Source organism: Suncus etruscus, chromosome 10 (genome assembly GCF_024139225.1).
Source record: "Suncus etruscus isolate mSunEtr1 chromosome 10, mSunEtr1.pri.cur, whole genome shotgun sequence".
Lineage (NCBI taxonomy): Eukaryota > Metazoa > Chordata > Mammalia > Eulipotyphla > Soricidae > Suncus > Suncus etruscus.
Window position 1 is genome coordinate 94,975,493 of NC_064857.1, and position 27,967 is coordinate 95,003,459.

At 45.8% G+C, this 27,967-nt stretch overlaps 1 protein-coding gene, 2 non-coding genes and 1 pseudogene across 3 annotated transcripts; 3 read left to right on the plus strand and 1 right to left on the minus strand.

Moving 5' to 3' along the window:
* Positions 1-428: 428 nt before the first annotated feature.
* On the minus strand, positions 429-27,941 carry USP50 (ubiquitin specific peptidase 50). Its single transcript, XM_049781711.1, has 7 exons — positions 27,889-27,941; positions 21,862-22,056; positions 21,102-21,297; positions 14,644-14,853; positions 12,835-12,977; positions 8,184-8,316; positions 429-620 (listed from the first exon to the last, which is right to left on the minus strand). Exons 1-7 carry the CDS (start codon positions 27,939-27,941, stop codon positions 429-431), a joined length of 1,122 nt encoding a protein of 373 aa, XP_049637668.1.
* On the plus strand, positions 16,629-16,732 carry LOC126020991 (U6 spliceosomal RNA). The gene has a single exon (XR_007499624.1). It is a non-coding gene; the product is annotated as a U6 spliceosomal RNA (small nuclear RNA).
* On the plus strand, positions 19,816-19,916 carry LOC126021550 (uncharacterized; annotated as a pseudogene).
* Positions 26,739-26,870, plus strand: LOC126021220 (small nucleolar RNA SNORA51). The gene has a single exon (XR_007499818.1). It is a non-coding gene; the product is annotated as a small nucleolar RNA SNORA51 (small nucleolar RNA).
* Positions 27,942-27,967: the final 26 nt, after the last annotated feature.

Below are 27,967 nucleotides of genomic sequence, written 5' to 3' on the forward strand. Positions count from 1 at the left end.
AGAAGCTGGCCACTTGTCATGTTCTATATTTACTTTAAGGTAGTTAAAAAAAAAGTAGCTTATTAGCCAAATTATCTGATAAAATATTTTCAAATCACAGTCTTGAGCTCACAAAATCAAAAGTGGCTTAGCCATAAGGTGTGGAAAGTAACTTGTTGATACAAAGGTATTTTATGATAAAATCTACTCAAATATTGAATTTTGAAGTCTGAACTTAGTATACGGTACTTTGGAGGCCCCTTTCAACAGCACTGCATTATTTTTGTTACCTTTTTGATATATAATTTATTTAGTAACTTGCACATCATTCCAGAAAAGTTTGTAATGCCAGTGATGCAGAGAAGTTAGCAAGAGTTTAATGATAAAGCAAAATTTAAGTGCCAGTATCTAATAGCACGTTTTGCAGTTTTTCAGGATACACCATTTTCCTATCTCTTGCATTTTTGTATAGGTATGGAAAAGGGCTGGCAGCTATAGAACAGGAGATAGGCTGTAGCAGTTTGAACTGAAGTGTCTGGAATCTCACTGACTCTTGTGTCATCAAAGCTGTACCAAGCTTGGGTACCTGAGTTCTTGCAGAAAGCAGTGTAGTGGCCACCATCCAGATCACCAAAGTGGTTCTAAGAAAGGAAGGAATATCAGGCTTAGTATTGACAAATAATTACTTGAACTGTTGGAACAGAGGAATTCAGAAATACTTTTAATCCCTTATACTAAAAAGAAAATGATAATTTCCATTAAATAGACATTAGCCTGACTACCCTACTATTCTCCATCCATTAGCAGTGCTCATATATTGGGTGCACTGATGATTTAATACTCTTCAAATAAAGTAGAATAGTATTTGTGTAGTGTCTTATACTTATAATTTAATACTTTCAGCACTTACTATACATACCCTATTAAGCATTAAAGGAAATCTTAAAGTAAAATAAGATAGTCATTGTTCCTAAATATTCAGTATAGTTTTATCTTGTAGGTGATAGACTAAGATAGACCTGAAAAAGACAATTTAACATAGAACAAGACCTTTCAATAGGGGCCGGAGATAGCACAGTGGTAGAGCATTTGCCTTACACGCAGCCAACCCAGGATGAATGGTGGTTTGAATCCCGGCTTCCCAGATGGTCTCCCGAGCCAGCCAGGAGCAATTTCTGAGCACAGAGCCAGGAGTAACCCCTGAGCTCTGCTGGGTATGACCCCCCACCCAAAAAAAAAGAAAAAGAAAAAAAGACCTTTCAATATCTACATATTGTTACTGCACAATCTGAGGAAATTATACAAATACCTAACGTCCAAAACATATCATATTTGCTTTTTTCCATATCTGTTTTAACCAAGTAAGGGAATGTTGGGGCCACAACATAGGAGAGCCTCGCTTCTCAGACGGTATAGCATGGAGCAGGGTCCTCAGGCCATGGTCCATGAGCTAAATCCAGCTTTCCGGTTGATTTGAGTTAGGAATACATTTTATATTTTTATATGGTTGAAACAATAAAAATAATATTTTGTGAAATGTGAAGTTACTATAAAACTCAAATTTCGTGTCCTTAATAAAGTTTTATGGGAACACAGCCCTGGCCATTCATTGTTTCTCGGTGGCTGCTTTCACATTCCAAAAATAAAAGTTTCATATTTACAAAACAGACCTACAATGCCTAGAATTCTCTGACTTTTTACAAAATAAGTTTGCTGAACCCTGATGTCAAGAGGAAGAGTGGCTTTTATGGTCACGTCAACTGTTATTTCAGTTCTAATACTACACGATGACTAAGGAAATTCTGAGATTTACTTCCCCATCTACTAAAGGGTGTCGACTTAAATTTTTTTCTTCTTAAAGAATGAAAGAGTACGGGGGCCAGAGAGATAGCATGGAGGTGTAAGGCGTTTGCCTTGCATGCAGAAGGTTGGTGGTTCAAATCTTGACATCCCATGTAGTCTCCGAGCCTGCCAGGAGCAATTTCTGAGTGTAGAGCCAGGAGTAACCCCTGAGTGCTGCCAGGTGTGACCCAAAAACAAACCAAAAAAAGAATTAAACAGTGGAAGAACTTATTAAATGTTTTCTGTGCCTTTCTTCCTTACTTTCCATACTTTGCCCCTAATGTAGAGAAATAACATAAAGGGCATTTCAAAGATCTATGTTCTGGTTCTTACAGTTAACCTTAAAAATGGCTTGCTGTAGGCTCCCCCTTTTCTAAAATGGCACCGGAGTGAATGAACTTACAAGAGAGTAACTTCAATCTCAACCCTAAGGCATAACTTAGGCTCTAGGTACTGAGAATAGTCATTCATGGATTTTTTTTTTCTTTATCAACCATACCTGGGTGAGTATGGTTGACCAGTGCCCAGGGTTTACTCCTGGCTGGCTCTGCTTAAAGATCCTTTCTGGGGGTCTTGGGGACCATATATGGTGCTAGGAATAGAACTCCCAAGTGGACCGTGTGCAAGGCAAACACCCTACCCACTGTACTATTGCTCCAGCCCAAGGATTTGCTTATTTTCTTAAACCATGTACCTGCCCTTTTCTTTTTTGTGATTCAAATTCATGGTATTTGTGTGGTCTGAGAATCCTTTGAATTCAGTATCAGTTTAAGGTGAAGAATTTTGGGATTCTTCGCAAAAAAAGTATTATTTTTTAAATAATCATACTTCATTTAGGTTGTATAGACATCCACATATAAAGCCCCATGATGTTGAGCTGATAATTAAAAATTAAAGCCCTGATGACTTTTGATAAGAGACTGAAGAATAATGAAAAGTACTATAGACTTGTAAGAGAAGGAAGCTACTTTGAAAAAATAAATAGAACTTGCAGAAGTAAACAAAATGCTTTAAAAATACTGGTATATACAATTAAAGAATGAATAAACTAAAAATGAAACAAGAAACTGAATGTAGTAGTGATGAGCATTTCTGGACATTCTGGAAGAGGAGAATGTAAAAGCAAATCTGGTGATGGGGCCAGAGAGCTACTACAGGGTTACGGCGCTTGACTTGCTTGCGGCTGACTGGTTTGATTCCTGGCGTGACATGGCCCCTCAAACATTTCTAGATGCAGCCCTGGAAGCCCCCAGCACCACAAGGGATCTTCCCGGTGATCACCAGCACCCCACCTGGGGGCCCAAGCAACTCTGCATCTTCACAGCCTGAAATTGAACTGTTGGTGGGGCTGGTAGTCATTGTTGGGAGGGGTCAGCAGTTTCCTGATCAGTACTTGGGAACAAACCCTAATCATGACTGAAAGTGAAAGACATGAATCTTCAAATTTAGGAAATGCAGCAAACAAGGATGCCTAAAACAGTAACTTAAGATAAAAGCAAAGAAAACTAGGGGGAAATAAAACTTGTACCCACCCCACAAAAAAAAAAAAAAATACAGGAACACAGTAGCTAGTCAACAGAATTACAAGTATAGGTTTCTTCTGTTTAAAAGCAGAGTGTAGGGATCTTAAATGATTTTCAGTCAGGTATGGTTTATTTTATTTTTTTAAGTGTCAGATTTCAAATGCTGGGACTCACAAATATCAGGCAAGTGCTCTGTACTCCCAGCTCTGGAAGCTGATTTTTTTGTTTGTGTTTTGTTTTTTGGGTCACACCTGGCTCCCTGCTCAGAAATCGCTCCTGGCAGGCTCAGGGGACCATATGGGATGCCAGGATTCAAACCACCATCCTTCTGCATGCAAGGCAAATGCCTTACCTCCATGCTATCTCTCCAGCCCAAGGAAGCTGAAATTTTAAGTCTGCTAAAGAGTCTAAATAAGGGGTGTGGCCCCCCCCCAAAAAAAAAAGAATTAATGTCATTAAGATGATCCTACCCAGGACTGTAAAGATAGTATAGTGAGTTAGGTGCTTGCCTTACAGGTCCCAGCATTCCATATGCTCTTCCAAACACTGCCAGGAGAAATTCCTGAGTGCAGAGCCAGGAATTAGCCTTGAGCAGTGCCAGATATAGTTCCAAACTAAAGTAAAATAAAAGTATCCTACCCAAAGCACTATACAGATTCAAAGCAGTCCCCATAAAAATTCCAATGGCATTATTTAAGGGCATGGTACAAATACTATTAAAATTAATAGGGAAAACTAAAAATCCAAATAAAGTAAATCTTAAGAATAAAAAGTGGCAGGGTTTTCTATCCAACATTATACTGCTATATTATAAGCTAAATTGGTCAAAGCTGTGGCACTGGAATAAAGACTCAGTGGAAGAAGTCCATAGATTAGACCTCAGATGGACAGACAGTTCGTCTGGAAAAGGGATCTGTGACATAGAACAAGGAAAGCCTCTTCAACAAATAATGCTGAGGGGGCCAGAGCAATAATACTGTGGGTAGGGCATTTGCCTTGTATGTGGCCAGCCAGGATTCAATCCCTGGAATCCTCCTCTATGGTCCCAAGACTGCCAGGAAAAATTGCTTAAGTGCAGAGCCAGAAGTAACTTCTGAGCAGTGATGGATGTGGCAAGAAAAAAAACAATGCTGAGGAAACTGGTTAACCACAGGCTAACAAATGAAGCCAGGTTCCTATCACATCATAAGCAAGTTAGTTCAAAATGAATCAAAGTCCCCAATAGGACCCAGCCCATAAAATTTACCAAGAAAAACATAATATTCTCTATGACAGAGAATGAAAACAAAAATAAACAAATGGGTTCAAAGTGTTAGTACAGTGGGTAGGCATTTGTCTTGCACACCGCCAACCTGGCTTTGATTCCCCAAGCCCACCAAAAGTGATCCCTTCGTGCAGAGCCAGGAACGACACTAGGTGTGCAGCCCCCATAAATAAATAAATAATAAATAAATAAATGGACTACCTCAAACCAATTGGAGAAACAGATCATGTACAAATGGAAAAAAGTCATGAAAAAAAATTGTGAGGCTGGAGACATAGTACAGAGGTAGGGGATTTGCCTTGTACGCAGCTGATCCAGGGCTGATGGTGGTTCAAATCCCGGTATACCATATGGTCCCCCGAGCCTGCTAGGAGCAATTTAGCACCACTGGGTATGACCCAAAAACAAATACAAAACAAAACAAAACAAAATTGTCATGTTGTCATTTCTGACAACTTGGATAGACTTTAATGAGAAGGTAAGTTAAGTGAAATAACACAAAGTTAAATACTGTGATTTTCTTTTCAAATGTAGTCTAATAAGCAAAAGATACTGGCCTAAAAGTAAAAAGAACAGATTTGGGATTATCAAAGAAAAGGGTTGGAGGCTGGAGAGATAGCATGGAGGTAAGGCATTTGCCTTTCATGCAGGTGGTCATTGGTTAGAATCCCAGCGTCCCTTATGGTCCACGTGCCTGCTAGAAACAATTTCTGAGCATGGAGCCAGGAGTAACCCCTGAGCACTGCCGGGTGTGACCCAAAAACCACACACACACACAAAAAGAAAAGGTTGGAGGCAAGGAAAATGAGCAAAGGGGATCAAGAAGCACAAAATTTCTCTTTGGTTTTTTTTTTTTTTTTTTTTTTTGAGGCCACACCCAGCAGAGCACTGGGCTTATGCCTGGATCTGCACTCAGGGATCACATCTGGTGGGGCTCAGAGGATCATACAGGATGGCAGGGATCAAAACCTAGTCAGCCACGTGCAAGGCTAAGCACTGCCAAATCTGTCCCTAAAACAAAGAAGAAAACAAAGATATTGCTAGCATTTTGGGAGGAAAACATTATTTGAAGAGGATTGAAGGATATATACTGTTATTATATGACCACACTTTGAAATATTTGAAGGGACATCATATATGAGGAAAATATTTTGCTAACATAGATGTACAAGCTTTTGATAACTACAAAGCCACATATCATTGTTATTACTTCAGAGGACAGGAATTAGGACAAAAGGAACAAATAAGATAAGCCACACTACTGAGAGGCCTGTTAATAAGCTGGGGCAGCATAGTAGTAATAAGTAGTAGTATAGTAATAAGCAGGGACAGTAACAAGAAGCAAAAGACAAGGTTACCCTGTCTGCCTTTAGAATTGGGCATTTTCTAGGTGGTGTGATTGAGTCAATTTATTTAACTTCTCTGCAGTTGTTTCCTATTCAGTAAAATGTGATAACAATTATTCCTTGGGGCCGGAGAGATAGCGCAGCAGTTTGCCTTGCATGCAGGAGGACAAATCCCGGCATCCCATATGGTCCCCCGAGCCTGCTGGAGGCGATTTCTGAGCATAGAGCCAGGAGTAGTCCCTGAGCGCTGCTGGGTGTGACCCAAAAACAATTATTCCTAACTCCTTGTGGGGACCAAGTGAATATTTGGTAAAATACTTCAAACAGTGCCAAGTAGTGAGCAAACACTGCTTCTAAAATAAACGGAACCACCTGGCTGGTAGAGCCCTCGAGAGTCATACAGACACTGACTAAGGAGGTCAAGGATGCAGGTGGAGAACAGCATTTCCCAACTGGCCTTCCTACCTGTTTCCTTCCTGTGATCCCCTTGTCCTACTAGTTGGGCCCCTAGTTCCAGTCATGGCCCCCATTTATACCTGTTACCCCTAGAAATATCCCGGTGAGAGGGCTTGGGTGAGAGATTCTGGTGTAGAAGTGCCCTTCTCTTCTGGTCTGGATCAGAACGTCTCAAATTTCAAAATGTATTTGACCTTATTCAAATGAATATTCCAAGTCCAAAAGTCTGAAATGGAGCCAGAAATCATTTCGAACGGTCGATGTGAAAGCTGGTGCTGATAAGTCCTGGGGAGCCACCCCTGGGATAGCTGAGCTCAGGCAATCTTTTCCTAGATCTGTTTAAAGACACTTCATTGGCTCTTCCCCATTGAAATACAGTGCTGTAACCCCAAAGATGTAAGTTTTAGGAATGCAGTTTCAAATTTTTTCAAAGCTATGATGCATTTCACAACTACCAAAGCTGTTTCAACTCCCCACCATCACTGCATAGCCCCCAGCCATCCATTCCTTCCCCCTTCTACCTCCCAACCCTTTATGGTAACCAACAATTATGCTGAGCTTGCTTTTGTTTTGTTGATTGATTTTCAACTGCAAGGAAAACAGAAGCCAAGAAAACAAATTGACATATATAAATAAACTAAAAAAGCTTCTGTACAGGGGCCAGAGAGATAGCATGGAGGTAAGGCATTTGCCTTGCATGCAGAAGGACGGTGGTTCGAATCCCGGCATCCCATATGGTCCCCTGAGCCTGCCAGGAGCTGTTTCTGAGCATAGAGCCAGGAGTAACCCCTTAGTGCTGCGGTGTGACCTAAAACCCAACCCCCCCCCCCAAAAAAAAGCATCTGTACAACACACAGAAAATAAAGAGATCACACAAATGTAAAGGTAACCTACTTACTGGAGGAGGTATTTGCCATTTAAACACTTGACAAGAATTCAATATACAAAATCACAAAGAACTCATATAATTCAACAACAAATAAAACCAAATCAACTAAATCAAAACTAGGGGCCAGAGCAATACAAGGCATTTGCCCTTGCACTTGACAAACCCAGGATGGACCCATCCCAGTTGGATTCCCAGCATCTCATATGATACTCTGAGTCTGCCAGGACTGATTTCTGAGTGTAGGAGTAATCCCTGAGCTCTGCTGGGTGTGACCCAAAAAAACAAACAAACAAATAAATACTGAAGCCAGAGAGCACAGCAATAGATCTTGCCTTGCATGCAGCCAACCCAGGAGGGACCCAGTTGGGTTCATGGCATCTCATATGGTTCCCCAGCCTGAGTGCAGAGCCAGAGTGGCCCTTGAGCACTGTTGTGTGTGGCCCAGAAACCAATCAATCATTAAATAAATAAAGTTGTAAAAAAATAGAACTACTGTGTGATTTTCAGTATCTGAAGATTGGGAAAACACCAAAAATAAAATGTATGCACGCCAGCACTTTTTATAATAGCCAAGTAGGCAAGCAGCCTAAATACTATGTGAGATGACTATAAATGGTTAGATAACTGTGCAGGCCCACCACTGAACACTTGTCAGTTTTCAGAACAAAAGTGGAAATCTTTCCTTTGCAACAATATGGATGCAAAGTAACAGCAAGTGATTCTGCAGATTTCTTTTTGCACAATTTGCAGATAAAATATATCAAAGAGAAATACCAGCAAGAGAAGTCTGGGAAAGACAAAGAACTAGGCTGAATTCAGACAGATTCTTCTACAGTTGCCTTTACATTTTATGTTATGTTCAATCCTTTTGATATTGTACTCACCACCACTGCACAGAGGTTATACTTGGGATGTTTTCTGAAGATTGGGCAGATATATGGCACGAGGTCCAAATTAGTGAGTGGGTAGTGAATAGTTGTTCTCAGTTTTCTCTTCATGCTGCCGAGAATGTCAAATCTGGAAAGGAAATAAAGGTGGGGAAGGTTAAGTGATTTTCTGTTCCACTCCTGAAACAAGTCCACATACCTTGACAAATCTGATAAAGAATCAAAAGTGATTTTGGGTAAAAAAATAGTTTGGTACAGAGGGACAAATGACTTGAACACAAACCACTGTTTTCCCCATCTGCACATTCAGAATCTCCCAACCAGCCTCCCCCCAAAACAGACTAGAATGAAGCAGGTGGAGCCAGACAGTAGGTGCATAATCTGTCAAGTGAGCGACCGAGACAGAGGGAAAAAAGAAGGGCTGGGGAGGGCATTGGCTTTGCATGCAGCTGACCAGGGTTCAATCCCCAGCATCCCCATATGGTCCCCAACACCCACCAGGAGGGATTGCTGAGTACAGTGCCAAGAGTAACCCGAGAACCTCTGTGACTTCCTATATTCCCCCCAAAAGAGAAAACAAAGCCCCACAATATCGGTTTATCACATTACTACTTCTCTCTGGACAGCGGATCAGCTCATCCTTGGTGTGATTTTAATACACACTAAGTGGGCACTGACCTGCTTTCTAGCTCTGAAATGTCAATGTCTTTGTTAAGATATGCTTTGTGGGAGCCGGAGAGATAGCACAGTGGTAGGGCGTGTGCCTTGCATGCAGGACTGTGGTTTGAATCCCAGCATCCCATTGGTCCCCCAAGCCTGCCAGGAGTGATTTCTGAGCCTAGAGCCAGAAGGAACCCCTGAGCACTGCCAGCTGTGACCAAAAAACAAACAAATAATAATAATAATATGCTGTGTGACAATCTAGTCATATGCTGTGCCAGTGATTAAATGGGTTGGCTACATGTAACATGCAATATGTTGGTTGTGTGCCAACCCTAAATCTGATTTTTTTTTTTGGTTTTTGAACCCAGTGATTCTCAAGGATTACTCCAGGCTACGCACTCAGAAATCGCTCCTGGCAGGCTGGGTGGACCACCTGATATGCAGGTGATTGAACTCAGGTTCCTCCTGGGTCATCTGTTTGCAAGGCGAATTCCCTACTGCTGTGCTCACACTCCAGCTCTATATATAAATTATTTGGGTTTTTTTTGGGGGGTCACACCCGGCAGCGCTCAGGGGTTACTCTTGGCTCTACACTCAGAAATCGGTCCTGGCAGGCTTGGGGGACCATATGAGATGCCAGGATTCGAACCACCGTCCTTCTGCATGCAAGGCAAATGACCTACCCCCATGTTATCTCTCCAGCCCCCCTATATAATTTTTTTTGTTTTTTTGTTTTTTGGGCCACACCCTGCGGTGCTCAGGGGTTACTCCTGGCTGTCTGCTTAGAAATAGCTCCTGGCAGGCACGGGGGACCATATGGAACACCGGGATTTGAACCAACCACCTTTGGTCCTGGATCGGCTACTTGCAAGGCAGGCGCCGCTGTGCTATCTCTCCGGGCCCTAATTTTTATAAAAACTTTTTTACTGGGGGGGGGGAACTTTTTCACTTTATTATACTTTGGGGGGGGTTGGGCCACACCCGGTGATGCTCAGGAGTTACTGCGCTCAGAAATTGCCTCTGGCTTGGGGGACCATATGGGACATGGGGGATGGAACTGTGGTTCGTCCTAGGTTAGCTTGATCAAGGCAAATGTCCTACCACCTGTGCCACCCTGGATCAGAGATATTCTTGGAGCAGAAACCAAGAACATACAGGGCAAGAACACAGGTGATTTGACCACCTGCCTTGCAAGCATATGTCACATATTCAAATCCCGACAGGTGCCAAGTACAAAGCTGTCTGAACTCTGTGACATCTCAAGTGCTTTGTGGCTACACACAGCCAGGTGTGTGTGAGCCTTACAAAAAAGGGGCTCAGCTAAAAAGGGGCACATGGCCAGCAAGTGTAAGCTCTCGTGAGTATGTGTGTAAGGGCCACAAGTGACACCCAGTGAGCACCACAACCATGACTTTCAGATCCTGGCTAGGAGTGCCTGCCTGCAGGGCACAGGCACCAACAGCTTACCCAGAGGAGGGCAACCCTCAGGAATAAAACCGTGTGAGCAGGGCCCGGAGAGGTAGCACAGCGGCGTTTGCCTTGCAATCAGCCATCCAGGACCAAAGGTGGTTGGTTCGAATCCCGATGTCCCATATGGTCCCCCGTGCCTGCCAGGAGCTATTTCTGAGCAGACAGCCAGGAGTAACCCCTGAGTACTGCCGGGTGTGGCCCAAAAAACAAAACAAAACAAAACAAAAACAAACAAACCGTGTGAGCATCATAGTCAGGTATGCATGATGATGATGGCATTAACAATAGGAAGAAAAGAAAGAGAAGCTAAAGCCCACGCCCAGATAAAATCTAACCACAGGGAAACAAGACAATTCCAGAACTTGGAACACAATCTAAATAGCTGTCCCAAAGAGTATGTCCAGAGATCCATTTGACAAATAAAAATGGAAAAAGGACTGGAAGACTAAAAGACACAACTGCAACAGACAATCGTTGACTGGATGCTAGATTGCAAAAATAGATTCTGCAGGGTCCTGAGAGATAGCACAGAGGTAGAGCGTTTGCCTTGCACGCAGCTGATCCAAGACAAATAGTGGTTTGAATCCCAGCATCCCATAGGTCCCCCAAGCCCAGGAGTAACCCCTGAGTGTCGCTGGGTGTGACCCCCTCCCCCGAAAAAAAAGCATTTTCAGGATAGGGACTTTAGAGGTGAAATGAAAGGGCTCCTAGAATTTCTTTTTTTTTTTTTTTTTTTTTTTTGGTTTTTGTGTGGTGCTCAGGGGTTACTCCTGGCTGTCTGCTCAGAAATAGCTCCTGGCTGGCACGGGGGACAACGGATTTCGAACCAACCACCTTTGGTCCTGGATGGGCTGCTTGCAAGGCAAACGCCGCTGCGCTATCTCTCCGGGCCCTTTTTTTTTTTTTTTTTTTTTTTTTGGTGGTTTTTGGGTCACATCCGGCAGTGCTCACGTGTTACTCCTAGCTCCATGCTCAGAAATTGCTCCTGGCAGGCAGGGGGGACCATATGGGATGCTGGAATTCGAACCGATGACCTTCTGCATGAAAGGCAAACGCCTTACCTCCATGCTATCTCTCTGGCCCTGACTCAGCATTTCTTTTTTTTTTTTTGGTTTTTGGGCCACACCCGGTGACGCTCAGGGGTTACTCCTGGCTATGCGCTCAGAAGTCGCTCCTGGCTTGGGGGACCATATGGGACGCCGGGGGATCGAACCGCGGTCCGTCCAAGGCTAGCGCAGGCAAGGCAGGCACCTTACCTCTTTGCGCCACCGCCCGGCCCCATTTCTTAAGCATGATGTTCTTGTTTTTGGTGGAGGGGGTTTTGGGCCACACCCAGGATGCTCAGGGATTACTCCTGGCTATGAGTTCAGAAATCACTCCTGGCTTGGGGAGGCCATATGGGACACCAGGAGATTGAACTGTGGTCAATCTTAGACTAGCACGGGCAAGGGGGATGCCTTACTGTTTGCGCCACCTCTCTGGCTCCAAGCATGATTTGTTCTTGTGTAGGAGAATGTCCCTTTTCTCAAATGAAATGTGAGAAATATCAAAGCAACAGACAGCAGTTTGTTTATACCTCATTTCAGATGTTTAGACAAGTAGCAGAAGGGAGAAAGCAAGAGCTGTTCCAGTAAGTGAAGTCAAGTAACACCAAATAAAGAAGATTTTTAGGTAAAGGGCCATAGTGATAATGCAGTGGGTAGCACATTTGCCTTGCATGTGGCTGATCTGGGTTTGATCCCTGGCATCCCATATGGTTGGTCTCCCGAGCACCGCCAGAAATGACCTGAGCATAGAGCCAGGAGTAACCCCTGAGCACTGCTGGCTGTGGCCCATAAACAGAACAAAACAAAAATTTAGGTGAAGAAGATATGGACATTTGTTTTATATTCTACATATATATGTATGTGTGCATATGTGTGTGTGTGTGTGTGTTTAGACTACATCTGGAGGTGCTCAGGACTTACTCCTGGCAGTACTTAAGGAACCAAATGTAGTTCTGGGCATCAAACCCAGGTCTTCTGTGTGTAAGGCAAAGAGCCCTATTAGCTGTACTTACAAATTTATATATAGAGATACACACACACACACACACACACAAACACACACACACACATACATATATATTTGACTCTCCAGCCCACCCTATATATACTTAGCTACAAAATTTTTAGATATTCCAAAACACCACTGCACACTATAAATGGATGAATACCAGGGTATGTGAATTCTATCTTGAGAAAACTGTGTGCAGTATAAAAAGTAATAATAATTTAAGAAAATAGGGGGGCAGAGCTATGGAACAGTGGATAGGAAACTTGCCTTGCCAACCCAGGACCAATGCCCAGCATCCTATATGATCCCCCTGAGCCTGCCAGGAGCGATTTCTGAGTGCACAGCCAGGAATAACCCCTAAGTGCCACCGGGTGTGGCCCCAAAACAAACAAAAATAAATTAAAAAAATAGAAAAATGTGAGGGGAAAAATTCTCATCACAAAAACATCAATACTCTTACCTCTTTAAATGAAAAATGATTATTTTCGGTGCTTTGGATATAAAAACCCTTACGACTGTCTCTTGTTTTGTTTCACAAAAGGAGCAATGAATCTGGTTATTACAATTCAATGTGTCTTGTTGGAAAAAACTCTGTAGACAGTCCTATGGGGTGGGGGAGAAAGCATTCAGTGACCAAGAACTTGAGAAACACAGCAGAAACAACTATGGGGGTTTCTCAGGCCAATGAGTCCTAAAGACACCAGGGCCTTTGTGGTGCCTGAAGATGGACCATCTGCCTAATCTCAGCAGAATTGCTTCCTCCTTGGACCGTGAGTCTATGCTGCAGATTCAGCTTCTCATGCTTGCTTCCTTTGAGAATAATCATCCCTGTGCAGTTTTCACTGAGTCAGTCACAAAGTGAAGGACAAATGGCTGAGATGGCTCATGATGAAGACAGCAGGCAGGGAGATGGGAGCTGGTGCTTCAGGAGACATTCTCCATGACCTGGCTCTAGGGTCTGACAAATCAAGAACCTCAAGAGAAAGATCAGAGAGAAACTTGCTGTCACCTCTTTAGGAAGCAGTTCAATCTGTGAATAAAGCCCAGTTCTGAAGAGCTCATATATGTATATATAAATATCCATTTATATTATGTATATATATTAAATGTACATTTATAGAATGTATGCATTCTTTTTTTGGGGGGGGCCACACCCGGTAATGCTAAGGGGTTACTCCTGGCTATGTGCTCAGAAGTTGCTCCTGGCTTGGGGGACCATATGGGACACCGGGGGATCGAACCGCGGTCCGTCCAAGGCTAGCGCAGGCAAGGCAGGCACCTTACCTTTAGCGCCACCGCCCGGCCCAAATGTATGCATTCTTTTCCCTCCTAACTGTTCCCTGTCTGCCATCTTGGTCCCCCTTTACAGATTAGTCTGTGCAGAAAATTTGATATAAATGAAGGTCCTACATTCTCTTGTTTCAACACATTTCATGGCTTTTGTCCATAACAGAGCACTCAAGGCTTTGTATTCAAAGCTCCTAATCTGGACCTATTATGACTGGGTAAGAAAAGGCAAAGTAACAGTTGCTAAAAAATATAAAATGAAACCTCATCTAGCTTTTCAATTACCAGACTCTCTTAATTTTAAAATACAACTAAATTCACAGCAATTTGGTGGTAGTGTGTTGCTTTTCTATACAACATTATAATTGGGGAGTGAGGCAGAGAGCCAGTACAGGAGATAGGGCACTTGTCCTGCATGTAGCCAACATGGGTTCAATCCTCACCACCACTTATGGTACCTTGAACCCCGCCAGAAGTGACCCTGATGAAGAGCCAGTAGTAAGCCCTGATCACTGTCAGGTGTGAAGCCCCCCTCCAAATAAATTATAATCAAAGATTTTTTTTTCTATTTATAAAGCTACTCCTTTCACAATAGAAAACAGCCCAGAGAAAATCCAGGGTTAGGGTCAAATCAGACCAAAAAAGTCTCCAGGCTGGAGAGCTCAATGCTCTGCCTTACAGCTGGAGGAGGGATTTAATCCCTGATGCTGCTCAGCTCCAGCAGAAGTGGATGCCCAAGCACAGAGCCATGAGCACCCCTGAGCACTGGAGTGACAAAAACACAAGACAAGAAAACAGTCCCCTTGGCCAACCAAGGACAGATGGTGGTTTGAATCCCGGCATCCCATATGATCCCCCGTTCCTGCCAGGAGCAATTTCTGAGTACAGAGCCAGGAGTAACCCTTGAGCGCCGCCGGGTGTGACCCAACACCCCCCCCCAAAAAAAAGAGAGAAAGAACAGTCCCCTTACTATGGTCCCTACCTGAAGGCTGCATTCATGCTGAGATGGAATGGGGAGGGAAAGAATGGTGAAGACTTCGTTTTTGTAGGTGCAGTTCTCACACTTCAGACATATGATGCTGTAGCCTAGTTGCCCCTCAAACAGCCGCGTGATGATGGAGGACTCATGGGCAAGTACCGTTCTGCAGCACCTGGGAACTGCGCCTTTCTTGGGTGATCTTCTCCGCTGGCACTAGGTCAACAGCGGTTAAGGGAGAGGGGTTAAGGCACTTGTCTCGCAGGAGGCTGACCCTGGCGCAATCCTCGACACCACATCAGGTCCAATTGCTCTCCCCAAATATGATCCAAAAATGTTTTTATTTTTGGTTTTTGGGTCACACCCGGCAGTGCTCAGGGGTTACTCCTGGCTCTATGCTCAGAAATTGCACCTGGCAGGCTCAGGAGATCATATGGGATGCCGGGATTTAAATCACTGTCCTTCTGCATACAAGGCAAATGCCCTACCTCCGTGCTATCTCTCCAGTCCCCAAAAATGTTTTAAGAGTGAGTTTGCCTTCCTCTCAGAACGACATGATGCCAGGTCTGGATTCAGATCAGAAATGAGTTTGCTTTTTATTTTGTAATTTAACATTTTTGGTTTTGGGGTCATACCTAGTGGTGCTCAGGGTTACTCCTGGCTCTACACTCAGGAATTATTCCTGGTGGTGTTCAGGGGCCCATATGGGATGCCAGAGATCAAACCAGCATCTCGACTGTACTACCTCTAGCCTGCCTACCTCTCAACTTTTTTTTTTTTTTTTTTTGGTTTTTGGGCCACACCCGGCGATGCTCAGGGCTTACTCCTGGCTGTCTGCTCAGAAATAGCTCCTTGCAGGCACGGGGGACCATATGGGACACCGGGATTTGAACCAACCACCTTAGGTCATAGATCGGCTGCTTGCAAGGCAAATGCCGCTGTGCTATCTCTCTGGGCCCACCTCTCAACTTTTAAGCTCAAGTGAGCTCTCAACTTTTAGAAGATGATAGTTTCTAGTAATTTGAGTGTTTTCCTCCAGTGAAGTTGAAGAATGCTGACCCCCCTTCAACTACTGTAAAACACGTCTCTGGCCCCTGAATTAACAGTTGGTGACAATATGTTAGAGGGTTGAGACACTTTTCCTGGAAGAGGGAAGGATATTTGATGGGTTAAACTGATATGTTTAGCCAGCTGTCAGAGAGGACAGTTAATTTGGAGGGAAAAGTTGGGAAGTTGATCTTTTCTTTGGACACTTGAGGTCATAACCTCCAATCTCCTCCTCCTCCTCTTCTTCCTCCTCCTCCTCCTCCTCCTCCTCCTCCTTCTTCTTCTTCTTCTTCTTATTATTATTATTATTATTATTATTATTATTATTATTATGGTTTTTGGGTTACACCCGATGGCACTCAGGGGTTAGTCCTGGCTCTGAGCTCAGAAATCTCTCCTGGCAGGCACGGGGACCATATGGGATGCTATGATTTGAACCAACATTGGTCCTGGATCAGCCACTTGCAAGGCAAACACTCTATTGCTGTGCTAATTCTCTGGCCCTCCAATCTTATTATTTTGAAAACATTTTAAAAACAAATCTGGGGCCGAAGAGATAGCATAGAGGTAGGGCGTTTGCCTTGCATACAGAAGGACGGTGGTTCAAATCCCGGCATCCCATATGGTCCCCCAAGCCTCCCAGGAATGATTTCTGAGCGTTGAGCCAGGAGTAACCCCTGAGCACTGCCGGGTGTGACCCAAAAACAAAAACAAAACAAAACAAAACAAAAACCCAAACAAATCTGGGGCCAGAGCGGTGGCATAGTGATAAGGCATCTGCCTTGCCCATGCCAGTCTAGGATGGACCACGGGCGTCCCATATGGCCCCCCAGCCAGGAGTGATTTCTGAGCACATAGCCAGGAGTAACCCCTGAGCATCACCGGGTGTGGCCCCAAAAGCAAAAACAAAAAACAAATGAAAAAAAGAAACCAAGCAAATCTCATGCTGCTTCAGCAGCACATATACTAAAATGGGAACAAAACAGAGAAGATTAAATGGTTATTATGCAAGTACAACAGTCAAATTTGTAAAGTGTTCCATATTTTTAATAACCACATAAAGGGCTGCAATGGTTTAAATAAGGGGCATTATCTAAAACAGTCTTGGCCCCAGAATATAGTGCAGAAAAGGAAAGAAATTGAGTGGAGAAGGATATGAAATAATAGAGGACAGGAATCAAAGGGGCTCGGGTGCATTAATAATGTTAAGGTTAGGACTAACTGTCCAAACCATGGAGTCAACAACAATGAAATCATGAGACCTAAACTTTACAAACCAAACTTAAAGGGCGCCTTTTATGACTGCAGGCTTGGGCATGCAGGGTTGGGGGAGTGGTATAAAATGGACTCTGAGAATTTGGGTGGAGGATGGCTGACACTGGTGCTGGAAGGCTATATTGGTGCTGGAACATTTTATGTCTATGTATTTTGTAAATCACGATGCCTTAAATTAAAACCACATCAAGCAAATCACAAAGTTGGAAGGGAGAACAGGTAAACTAGCCTTGTTGTCTAGTTTGACTAAGAGCAGCCCTCACCTGGCTAAGTTCTTGGAAACGGACTTAAAGCAAATTGGCACACATTATCACCAATGTTACCAGAGGTTAACCCATAGGAACAAGAGGGAGTTTCTGGGGAAGATTTCTTTGTTTTTGGGCCACACCCAGTGACGCTCAGGGGTTACTCCTGGCTATGTGCTCAGAAATCACTCCTGGCTAGGAGGGACCATATGGGACGCCTGAGGATAGAACCATGGTCTGTCCTAGGCTAGCCGGTGCAAGGCAGACGCCTTACCACTTGCACCACTGCTCAGGCTCAATGGGGAAGAGATCTGCTTACAAAATTATCACCAGCCCTCAGAATAAGAGCTTCGATGTGGGACTGGAGTAATAGTACAGTAAGGGAAGGCATTGACTTGGGTTCAATCCCTGGCATTTCATTTTGTTTCCAGGTCCTGCCGAGAGTGAACCCTGAGTGCAGAGCCAGGAGTACGTCTCTAGCACTCTGTGTATGGCCAAGAAGACTCAAAACATGGGGCTGAAGAAAGATAACAGGTAGGGCATTTGCCTTGTGCGTGGCCAACCCAAATTCAATCCGCAGCATCCCATATGGTTCACCAAGACTACCAGAAGTGTTTCCTGAGCAGAGCCAAGAGTAAATTCTGCACACCACTGGGTGTGGCCCTAAAATAAAACAAAGACCCAATTTGCTTCTACTGTTAAACAGTTGTATACTTTAATTTATTCCTCTACCTGTTTATTCTAGTTCAGGACAAGACTAAAGCCCCTCCCTGCAGCTCTAGGTGCAAAGAAGTGAGGGATCTAGTCTGGCAGGCAGGAAGTATTACCCTTTCTCCGCTCCCTACTCACCTAATACACTCCTTTGAGTCTCATGAGCACATCTCAGAGTTGGGGGGAAGAGAGCTTGAGCTTGCGGGGAGGGCATTTATTTGTCTTGACTGACCCAGGTTTGATCCCTGGCATCCCAAATGGTCCCTCCAAACCTTCCAGGTGTGATTCCTAAACAGAGAGCCAAGAGTAGCCCCTGAGCACCACCAGGTGTGTCCCCCAAACAAAAAAAAATGGGGGGAGGAAACAGTTAGTTGCAGAAACCCAGATCAGAGATGGGGAAAGATGAAATTAATTTTCAGACAGCCGCAGGTCAGAAACTTTTCTTTCTCAGTTTTCCGAGTTGCTCTGATTACCCATTTGCTCCTTAGTCAGTTCTGAGGGTGTACACACTGCCTCCTGGCTTCTCTCAGCACACATGACCACTCTAGGTATGCAGAAGTGGAATGATGCCTCAGACTCCAAATGTGGCCAAGGAACTCAACTGTTTATTTTCAGATTGGTGCAAAGATCTAAGTGAATATACTGCTCAATACCCTCCCCTCTGGATAAAAAAGGACGTGAGCCCTGAATAATATTAGTAAAAATGAAAAGTGGAGTTGTAGATAAGAAGGCTTACCGGCATGATTTATAATCTTTTTTTTTTTTTTTTTTTGGTTTTTGGTTTCTGGGCCACACCCAGTGGTGCTCAGGGGTTACTCCTGGCTGTCTGCTCAGAAATAGCTCCTGGCAGGCACGGGGGACCATGTGGGACACCGGGATTCGAACCAACCACCTTTGGTCCTGGATCGGCTGCTTGCAAGGCAAACGCCGCTGTGCTATCTCTCCGGGCCCGATTTATAATCTTTTAAGCCAAGTATTTTCTTGGACATTAATATTTGAAATTTCAGCATTTCATAACAATGCTGCAAAAATAATAACATGCTTACGGAGAGTGTGGGTCTCAGTTCTAGAAAATTGGCAGAGAGAGCTATGAGCAAAGTCCTCGGTTACTGACAACTTCGTTTTAGTAAATGTATGTCCTAATGCAGGGAGAGGTTCAGGTTAGACATAGTTGGTGTAAAAATAAAATTTGTCATATTGGGCCAAAGTGATAGAATAGCACGCAGGGAGCTTGCTTGTTTTTTTTTTTGTTTGTTTTGTTTTTTTGTGGTTTTTGAGTCACACCCGGCAGTGCTCAGGGGTTATTCCTGGCTCCAGGCTCAGAAATTGCTCCTGGCAGGCATGGGGGACCATATGGGGCGCCGGGATTCGAACCGATGTCCTCCTGCATGAAAGGCAAACACCTTACCTCCATGCTATCTCTCCGGCCCCAGGGAGCTTGCTTGTAAACTATTGACCCAGATTCTACCCCAGCCATCCTATACGGTTTCTAAGCACTAAGAGGAGAGATTCCCTGAACACTGAGCCAGGAGTAACCCCTGAGCATCGACAGATACGGCCCCCAAACCAAAAAAAAATCTAATTTTTTTCTGCCATCTATTCTGATATTATGTAGTTATAGCAAGTACAATCTTTATTTTTGTTTTGGGCGACATCTCGGAGTGCCTCCTGGTGGTGCCTGGAGACCACATGTGGGGCCAGATCAATTTAAATCTAGATTGGCCAAGTGAGAAGCAAATGCTTTAACCCCTCTCTGAGTCCTTGTAGACATCCTTTAGTAAAACGCCCAAGAGTCTGGAGTCACCAAAACTCTAAATGTTCATGTCACACATATATCTATCATCTATTTTTCCAGTTAAGGATTTATCCCAGGGGCCTCATATATATATAAGACATATGCGTGCTCACTTCGGCAGCACATATACTAAAATTGGAATGATACAGAGAAGATTAGCATGGCCCCTGCTCAAGGATGACACTCGTGAAGCGTTCCATATTTTTTTCAAAGACAAAAAAAAAAGACATTTGCTCTAACATAGAGCCATATCTCAGCCTCTAAATGTTATATCTCATGAGGTATATATTTTTAAATTTTTTTCATGAGGTATATTTTATATGCTTATAGAAATAGTATTTCTGGGTGCTGAAATGATAGCACAGTGGTAGGGTGTTTGCCTTGCACACAGCTGACCCAGGATGGACCCAGGTTTGATCCCTGGCGTCTCATAAGGTCCCCCGAGCCAGGAGCGATTTCTGAGCACATAGCCAGGAGTCTGAGCATCACTGGGTCTGACCTTCCCCCACCCCCTAAAAAAAGGATTCCTGAGGTCTGGAGAGATAGTGCAGCAGGTAGAGCATTTGCCTCGCATGAGGCTGATCTGGGATTTGATTTCCAGCATCCCATATGGTCCCTTGAGACCACCACGGAGTAATTCCTGGGCACTACCAGGTGTGGCCCGAAAATAAACAAACACTAAAAAAGTATTTCTGAGCAGGAATTTGGCTCAGCAATAGAGACTTTTCCTTACATGTGTGAGACCTTGAATTAGTTCCGAACTACAAATTTTTTTCCTCTTCATTTTGGTTTTGGGGCCACATCCAACGATGCTGTGGGACCCATTCATGTCAGGATCGAACCCAGGTCTCTTATACACAAAGCATATGCTCAACCCATGAGAAATGCGATCACTGAGCTATTTGTCTGGCCCCAAATGTTCTACTTCTAGTGCTGTGGTGGCAAGTGATCCTGGTTCCTCTCTCTGATCCCCTGAGCACAGGGCCAGATATAGTTCAACACCTTTCATTGCAGCCGTTATTTTATTTTTGCAAAACAAACTGACCTGTGATTCTGCCACCTGCATATAGATCCCTGAAAATTGCAAGTGAACTTTCTCAGAAGACAACTGTAAACTTGAGTGAAGTAGCAGTGAAGGCCTTGGAATCTGGGCCCTAAACATTTCCCGCAGATGACTCTGCGGGAAGACACTTCCCTTGAATGAGGCAAGAGTGTTCCATCCCAGGCAGTGAAAAACATTCCACCCCTCCCAAGCCTTCCTCTAAATACAGACCAACTTTCCCCCGGTCCCAAGCACTGGTTGGTTGAACAGATGAGAAAGAACAAGCAGTGATGGGCTGCTCACTGTTTGGCCTCTCACTGAGACCTCCAGATCCTTAGCTCCCACCTACCTTTTTCAGTGCTTCATGGAGTTCGTTCAAGACATAAAGCAAGAATTCTTGAGCATCCTGCTGGGTCTTTTTCATGAACACCGGATAGAGGCTTCCAAGAGCTGATAGGAATATTTCGGGGGAGGCCCAGTCCGAGTCTCCCAGCCACATGTCTGTCATCAGGTAGGCGAAGGCAGTGGCCACTTTGCTGCAGTCCCTGGGCATAAGGAAGGAAGGGCCTGTGGTGGCAGGAAGGTGAGACCCTCCTGCCAGGCCCAGGACAGCGGCACTGACACCGTCGCCCTTCCCGCCTCCCTCCAGCAGGGGGCGCTGCCACCGTCGCCATTCCCACTTCCCTCCAGCAGGGGGCGCTGCCACCCGTCGCCCTTCCCACCTCCCTCCAGCAGGGGGCGCTGCTACCCACTGTCATTCCTGCCTCTCTCCAGAAGGGGGCGCGGCTATCCACTGCCCTTTCTGCCCCCTCCAGCAGGGGGCGCTGCTACCGTCGCCCTTTCCGTCTCGTCCGACAGGGGGCGCTGCACCCATCATCCCTCTTGCTTCCGTCCAGCAGGGGGCGCTGCCACCCGTCACCATTCCCGCCTCCCTCCAGCAGGGGGCGCTGCCACCGTCGCCCTTCCCACTTCCCTCCAGCAGGGGGCGCGGCTACCCACTGCCCTTTCTGCCTCCCTCCAGCAGGGGCGCTGCCACCCGTCGCCCTTTCCGCCCCCTCCGGCAGGGGGCGCCGCACGCGGGGCGCGAGGTCCCGGGGCTGGGGCCTTACTTGTGGAGCGCGGTGACGTACTTCCCCGACAGGAAGTACTGCGCGAGCGGGGCGACGCTGCCGAGGCTCTGCAGGACGGCGTTCACGTAGCACGTGTTGCCCAGGTTGCGCAGGCCCGTGACGCCCTCCAGGCGCGGCTGCGGGGCCCCGGGCTCGCCCGCCGGGAAGGGCTCGGGGTGGCCGGCGCACTCGGCGCTGCGGGCGAGCGGGGCGAGGGGAAGGGCACGGTGAGGAGCCGAAGTCCGGGCGGTGGCTCGCGCGCCTCCCCCCTGCCTCGCCCCAGCGCCGGCCATCGCCCCTGATGCCGAAGGCCCGAGTGACCCTGAGCACTGCGGGCAGAGTGGACACGCCCTTTGTGAGTCGTGAGTTGGGGTGTGTGTGTGTCTGTGTGTGTTTTGGGCCACCTCCGCTACTCCTGGCAGGCTCGGGGGACGTCTGCATTCGAACCCGGGCCTGTCGTGAGCGGCCGCGTGCGAGGCAAACGCCCTACCGCTGCACTATCACTCGGCCCCACTTGTGAGTTAGTTTCGAGGGGTCCAGCGCCCGGAGATGGTCTGCTGGCAGAGAAGAGCACAAAGGAAAAGCAAATACCGAAGAAAGAACGGCAGAACATCGCCCAGCACGGAGTGGAAACGAACCTGCATCCCAAGCAACTCCTGAGACCCAAACACACGGCTGGAGCGACCTAGCCCAAGCGGCCAAGGGGCTTCCTGCGCCCCAAGAATGAGGCCTGAGGCAGTGAGGCCTGAGAACTCCCAGCTGTGCTTCGTAAAGTAAATAAAATAAAATAAAATAAAATAAAATAAAATAAAATAAAAAAGGAATATCTCAGCCTGGAAACCGCCCGCGTGCTAGGCTGAGAATGGGAGAAGCGGAGGGACCACGAACTGAAACTGAAGCAGAAACCCGTGCTCAGGGCTGGGGCAATTGGGGCATTTCTCCAGGAAGGAAGCAAATTAGAAACGGTTATTTCAGGAATCCCTCCCGCACTTCCCCCCGAGACTTTCCAGCCTCTCAGCTGCGCAGCTGGGTCTCCCTCGGGGGCGTTTCTAGCCCCCCTGGCAAGACGCCTGCTGTAGGTCCCAAGTGCCTGGAAGCTGAGAAAAGCCCTGGCAGCACAGTCAGCTGTGCCCAACAGACTCTGGGCTCTGCAGGAGCTCAACTCCTGCTCACCCATTTCCCAGAATTTACTAACCTACAGAAAGCTGAAACTTCCTGCTTCAGCAGACAGACAGACAGACAGACAGACAGACAGACAGACAGACAGACACACCCCACCCATTCACGCGCACAGAGTGACTTCCCAAGAGAGTAAGGCACCTCTCTCAGGATGCGTTTGCTGTGTCCCTTTGGTCGGTGTGCTGTTTTTTGTTTTTTAAACTTTATTAATTGGTTGGTTGTTGAGCCCACACCCAGCGGTCCAGTGGCACTCAGGGATTCCTCCTGGCTCTGCACTCAGAAATGGCCCCTGGCAGACTGAGGACCATATGGGATGACAGGAATCGAAGGGTCCCTCCAGGGTTGGCCGCATGCAAGGCAAATTGCCCTACGGCCCCCATGTTCTCCTGGTAAATTCTTTCTAACCGCCCCCCCCCCATGGCTGGGACAGCAGAGCCTGAGTTGAAGTAGCTTCCCTTTTCCGTGTGTGTGTGTGTGTGTGTGTGTGTGTGTGTGTGTGTGTGTGTGTGTGTGTGTGTGTGGATGGCACCTCTGCCAATACTTGGCTCACCCAGATAGACCACTGTCTTAAAGATATGATCTGGTCAGGCATTTCGGTTGGAGGAACAGGGCCACCCCATGTTGCTGGGGGAGAGGCGGAGCAGTTCAAGGCAAGCAAAAACTCAGTTTGGACTTGGGTCCCCGTGTATACTGTTGAGTGCACTCTTCAGTGCAAGGTCCTCCACCCCTTTATAATAGAGCAGGAAGTGTGAACAGAAACGCCGTCTTTCTGAAAAGAGGGAGAAAATAAAGCAAAGTCTCAGTCCTGCAATAGATCTTTGCAGAGTTTCAGGGTTCTCCGAATGGTTGGTTGTGGTTAGGAGCAGAGATCATGAAAGTTTCCATCAAGTCATAGCAAGTCATAGAAGCAGAACTTCCAGTCAGCAACCAAAGTGAAGACAGAAGGAAGTGGACAGAAATGTTGTCTATAGGGGCCAGAGAGATAGCATGGAGTAAGGCGTTTGCCTTTCATGCAGGAGGTCATCGGTTCGAATCCCAGCGCCCCATATGGTCCCCCGTGCCTGCCAGGAGCAATTTCGAGCCTGGAGCCAGGAATAACCCCTGAGCACTGCCAGGTGTGACCCAAAAATCACACACACACACACACACACACACAACCCCTGAGCACTGCCAGGTGTGACCCAAAAACCACACACACACACACACACAACCCCTGAGCACTGCCAGGTGTGACCCAAAAACCACACACACACACACACACACACACACACACACACACAAAGAAATGGTGTCTATAAAAACAGATCTGGAGCCAGAGTGCGAGTGCAGTAGGTTGCTATGAAGGCTGTAGACTGGGCTTAATCTCTGGCACCCAGAAGGCCTGCCAAGGCACAGAAGTTGTAGCAAGCTTTGAGTGCCAAGAGTGTGGTCCAAGGTTCTCCCTCCCAAAATCCTGAGATCTGCAACTTTCAACAACAAAATCAAACATTACACAAACCTTAACCAATATTTTAGTTCTTGGGGCCAGAGAGATAACATAGAGGTAGGGCATTTGCTTTGCATGCAGAAGGAAGAAGGACAGTAGTTCGAATCCTGGCATCCCATATGGTCCCAAGCCTGCCAGGAGCGATTTCTGAGCAAAGAACTAGGAGTATCCCCGAGCACCGCAAAAACACATTTTTTTAGCTCTTGGTCACACACTTCATCAGTAGTTCTAAGGAAGGTGAGCCCATAATTTTATAGTTGAATGAAAGGTTTCTGTTGGATATGTTTTTTACAGTGGTCTTTAAAAATTTTTTTGTTTTAGTTTTTGGGGCTGGAGTGATAGCACAGCAGACAGGGCGTTTGCCTTGCCCTCAGCCAACCAGAGTTTGATCCCTGTCATCTCATATAGTCTCACAAGCATCTCTGAGTGCAGAGCCAAGAGTAAACCCTGAGCACCATTGGGTGAGGCCCAACCCCCTCCTCATTGAAGCCTCATCCCTCCTATCTCCCTAGGTAACTTGACCTTACCTGCAAGACCCTGCCCATTCCTGGGAGGGGTCTTGGAAAAGGTAGATAAGGCCTTTGACAGAGGGGATTAGGGCTCTGCGGTCTTGGCCCTTTTTGGGTCTTTGCCCTTTTGGTCTTTGACCAGCATGGAGGTCAAAGGGAAGATGGCTGAAAGGAGTTAAGATGTAGGGCTAGCGAAGAATGGCTGTGCTTGAAAGGTTATGAGATAGGCCACACACATGTGGTGATAGGGCATGAATAAAGCTGATGCTTCCTGATTGCCTGTCTCTGGATGAGTCTGATTCCGCCGTTCACCTAAACCTGGGACCCGCCAGCTGAATGGGGGTTTCGGAGCCACGTGGCCTGGGATGGGAGAGAAAAATCCCTCCATCCTTCTCCATCCACCACCATCTTTAATTATTTAATGCAACACTCATTTTTTTGTTTTTGTTTTAGAGCCACACCTAGTCATCTTCAAGGGCTACTCTTAATTCAGTGCTTGGGCTTCTAGCAGTACTCAGGAAACCATGCAGTGTGGGTGCTCACACCCAGATCTTCTGCATGGAAAGCATGTGCTCAGCTCTTTGCATGCTTTCTGCAGCCATCTTTTTAAAAATGATTCCCTCCTCAACTCACCCGTTCTCTCATTTTGAATATTATTGTTGTATGTTGCAAAACAGACACTCTGGACCCAGTTAGACACTTCTCCAAATGCACCACTCAACTCTGCGTACCTTCCACTTTCCTATTGTCACATGACCCCAGGCCATCTCTGAATTTCTGTAAGAGTGTGACTTTTTATTCAAGGAAGCCACAACTGGCTATGCTCAATGCTTCCTCCTGGCTCTCTGCTTGGGGGACCGCATGGGGTGTTAAAGATAGAACCCAGTCATACATGTGCAAGGCAAAAAATACGGCTTTTTGTAGGAGCTATTAACTCTGATAGCCTTAGGCATTTTTTCCAGTGTTGAGCAATGGTTATTAGTGGTAATAACAATACTATATAATAGCACAGTGGCGTTTGCCTTGCAAGCAGCCGATCCAGGACCAAAGGTGGTTGGTTCGAATCCCGGTGTCCCATATGGTCCCCCGTGCCTGCCAGGAGCTATTTCTGAGCAGACAGCCTGGAGTAACCCCTGAGCACCGCCGGGTATGACCCAAAAACAAAACAAAACAAAAATACTATATAATACTAGCAGTAGTTTTAGTTCACATGTATTGAACACTTAACATGTACCTTTTCTTGGGGGGGGGGTCACACCCGGCAGCGCTCAGGAGTTACTCCTGGCTCTACACTCAGAAATCGCTCCTGGCAGGCTCGGGGGGACCATATGGGATGCCGGGATTCAAACCAGTCTTGCATGCAATGCAAACACCCTGCCTCCATGCCATCTCTCAACATGTACCCCCATTCTTCTGCGTCTAAGGCAAACGCCTTACCGCTGTGCTATCTCTCTGATCCCACATGTACTTTCTTAATTCAGCAACTTAAGATTAGTCAATGATAAAATCCTATTTAGAGCTGATACTATATGTATTTACTCACTTGCCAAAATACTGAGGAATATGATATATCAAGAAAAGGAGTATCTACCTACATGTATAGCATCTAAATTATTCAGATTGTCAAATATGAAATATGTATGTAATGTATGACATGCACACATAATGAGGACTTAATGTATATAATTAAGAGCAAATATATAGGCATCCTGGTCCTTACCATAAATTGTTCTTTCTTACATTGATTGTAACAGAAAGAGGCACAGTAAACCCACTCCATATATACCTCAGCCAGGTCATTTGCTGGGTCTGTATTGTGAATGGGGGTAACATGGGGGGGAAAACAAATATACAGAGCTGCAGCTAGTACAGCAGTTAAGGCACTTGCCTTGCATGCAGCCAACCTGGGTTGGATCGCTACCCAAGGGCACTGCCAGGAGTGATCCCTAAGCAATCAGGAATAATCCCTGAGTACCAGGCCCTATGCCTTCCAAGAGTAAATATATATATTAAATATTCATGTGTCACATGTATATAGATATACATGTTAAAAAAAGGAGGCAGAGAAAGATTGAGAATGGACTATAAACAATTGATCTTAGTTTAAATTCATTGTCACTTACTAGTTACATGATCTGGAACTTATATTTCTAAGTGTCTTTAATTTTTTTTTTGTTTTGTTTTTGGGCCACACCCGTTTGACGCTCAGGGGTTACTCCTGGCTATGTGCTCAGAAATCGCCCCTGGCTTGGGGGGACCATATGGGACGCCGGGGGATCGAACCACCGTCCTTCCTTGGCTAGCTAGCGCTTGCAAGGCAGACACCTTACCTCCAGCGCCACCTACCCGGCCCCGTGTCTTTAAATTTTTAAGAAAGGGGCTGGAGAGATAGCATGGAGGTAAGGTGTTTGCCTTTCATGCAGAAGGTCATCGGTTCGAATCCTGACGTCCCATATGGTCCTCCGTGCCTGCCAGGAGCAATTTCTGAGCATGGAGCCAGAAGTAGCCCCTGAACACTGCCGGTTGTGACCCAAAAATCACACACACACAAAAAATTTTTTTTTAAAAATGGTGTATGAGATACATCTGTAAGTGCTTGGGGGGTGTCACATGGTGCCAATAATTGGACCCTGGGCCTCACTCACTACATGTGTACGTAATACAAGTGCTCTCCTGGACCCAGAAATTTGATTCCAGGGTATCTGTTGCCTAGATGCTGATGGGGGGGGGGGACGACCCCCAATGGGTTAAACCTCGGGGAACCCTTCCAAAGGTGGTATGTACTCTCATTGAGCTCCCCTGAACCCCCAACTCAAGTTAAAACTATAAAGCCAAAGATGTAGGTAGACTCACAGGACATAGTAGATACCATACTCATCTGCAGGGAAATGCTGCTGCGAAGTCATTTTATGGAGTCACGCTGGACTTCTCT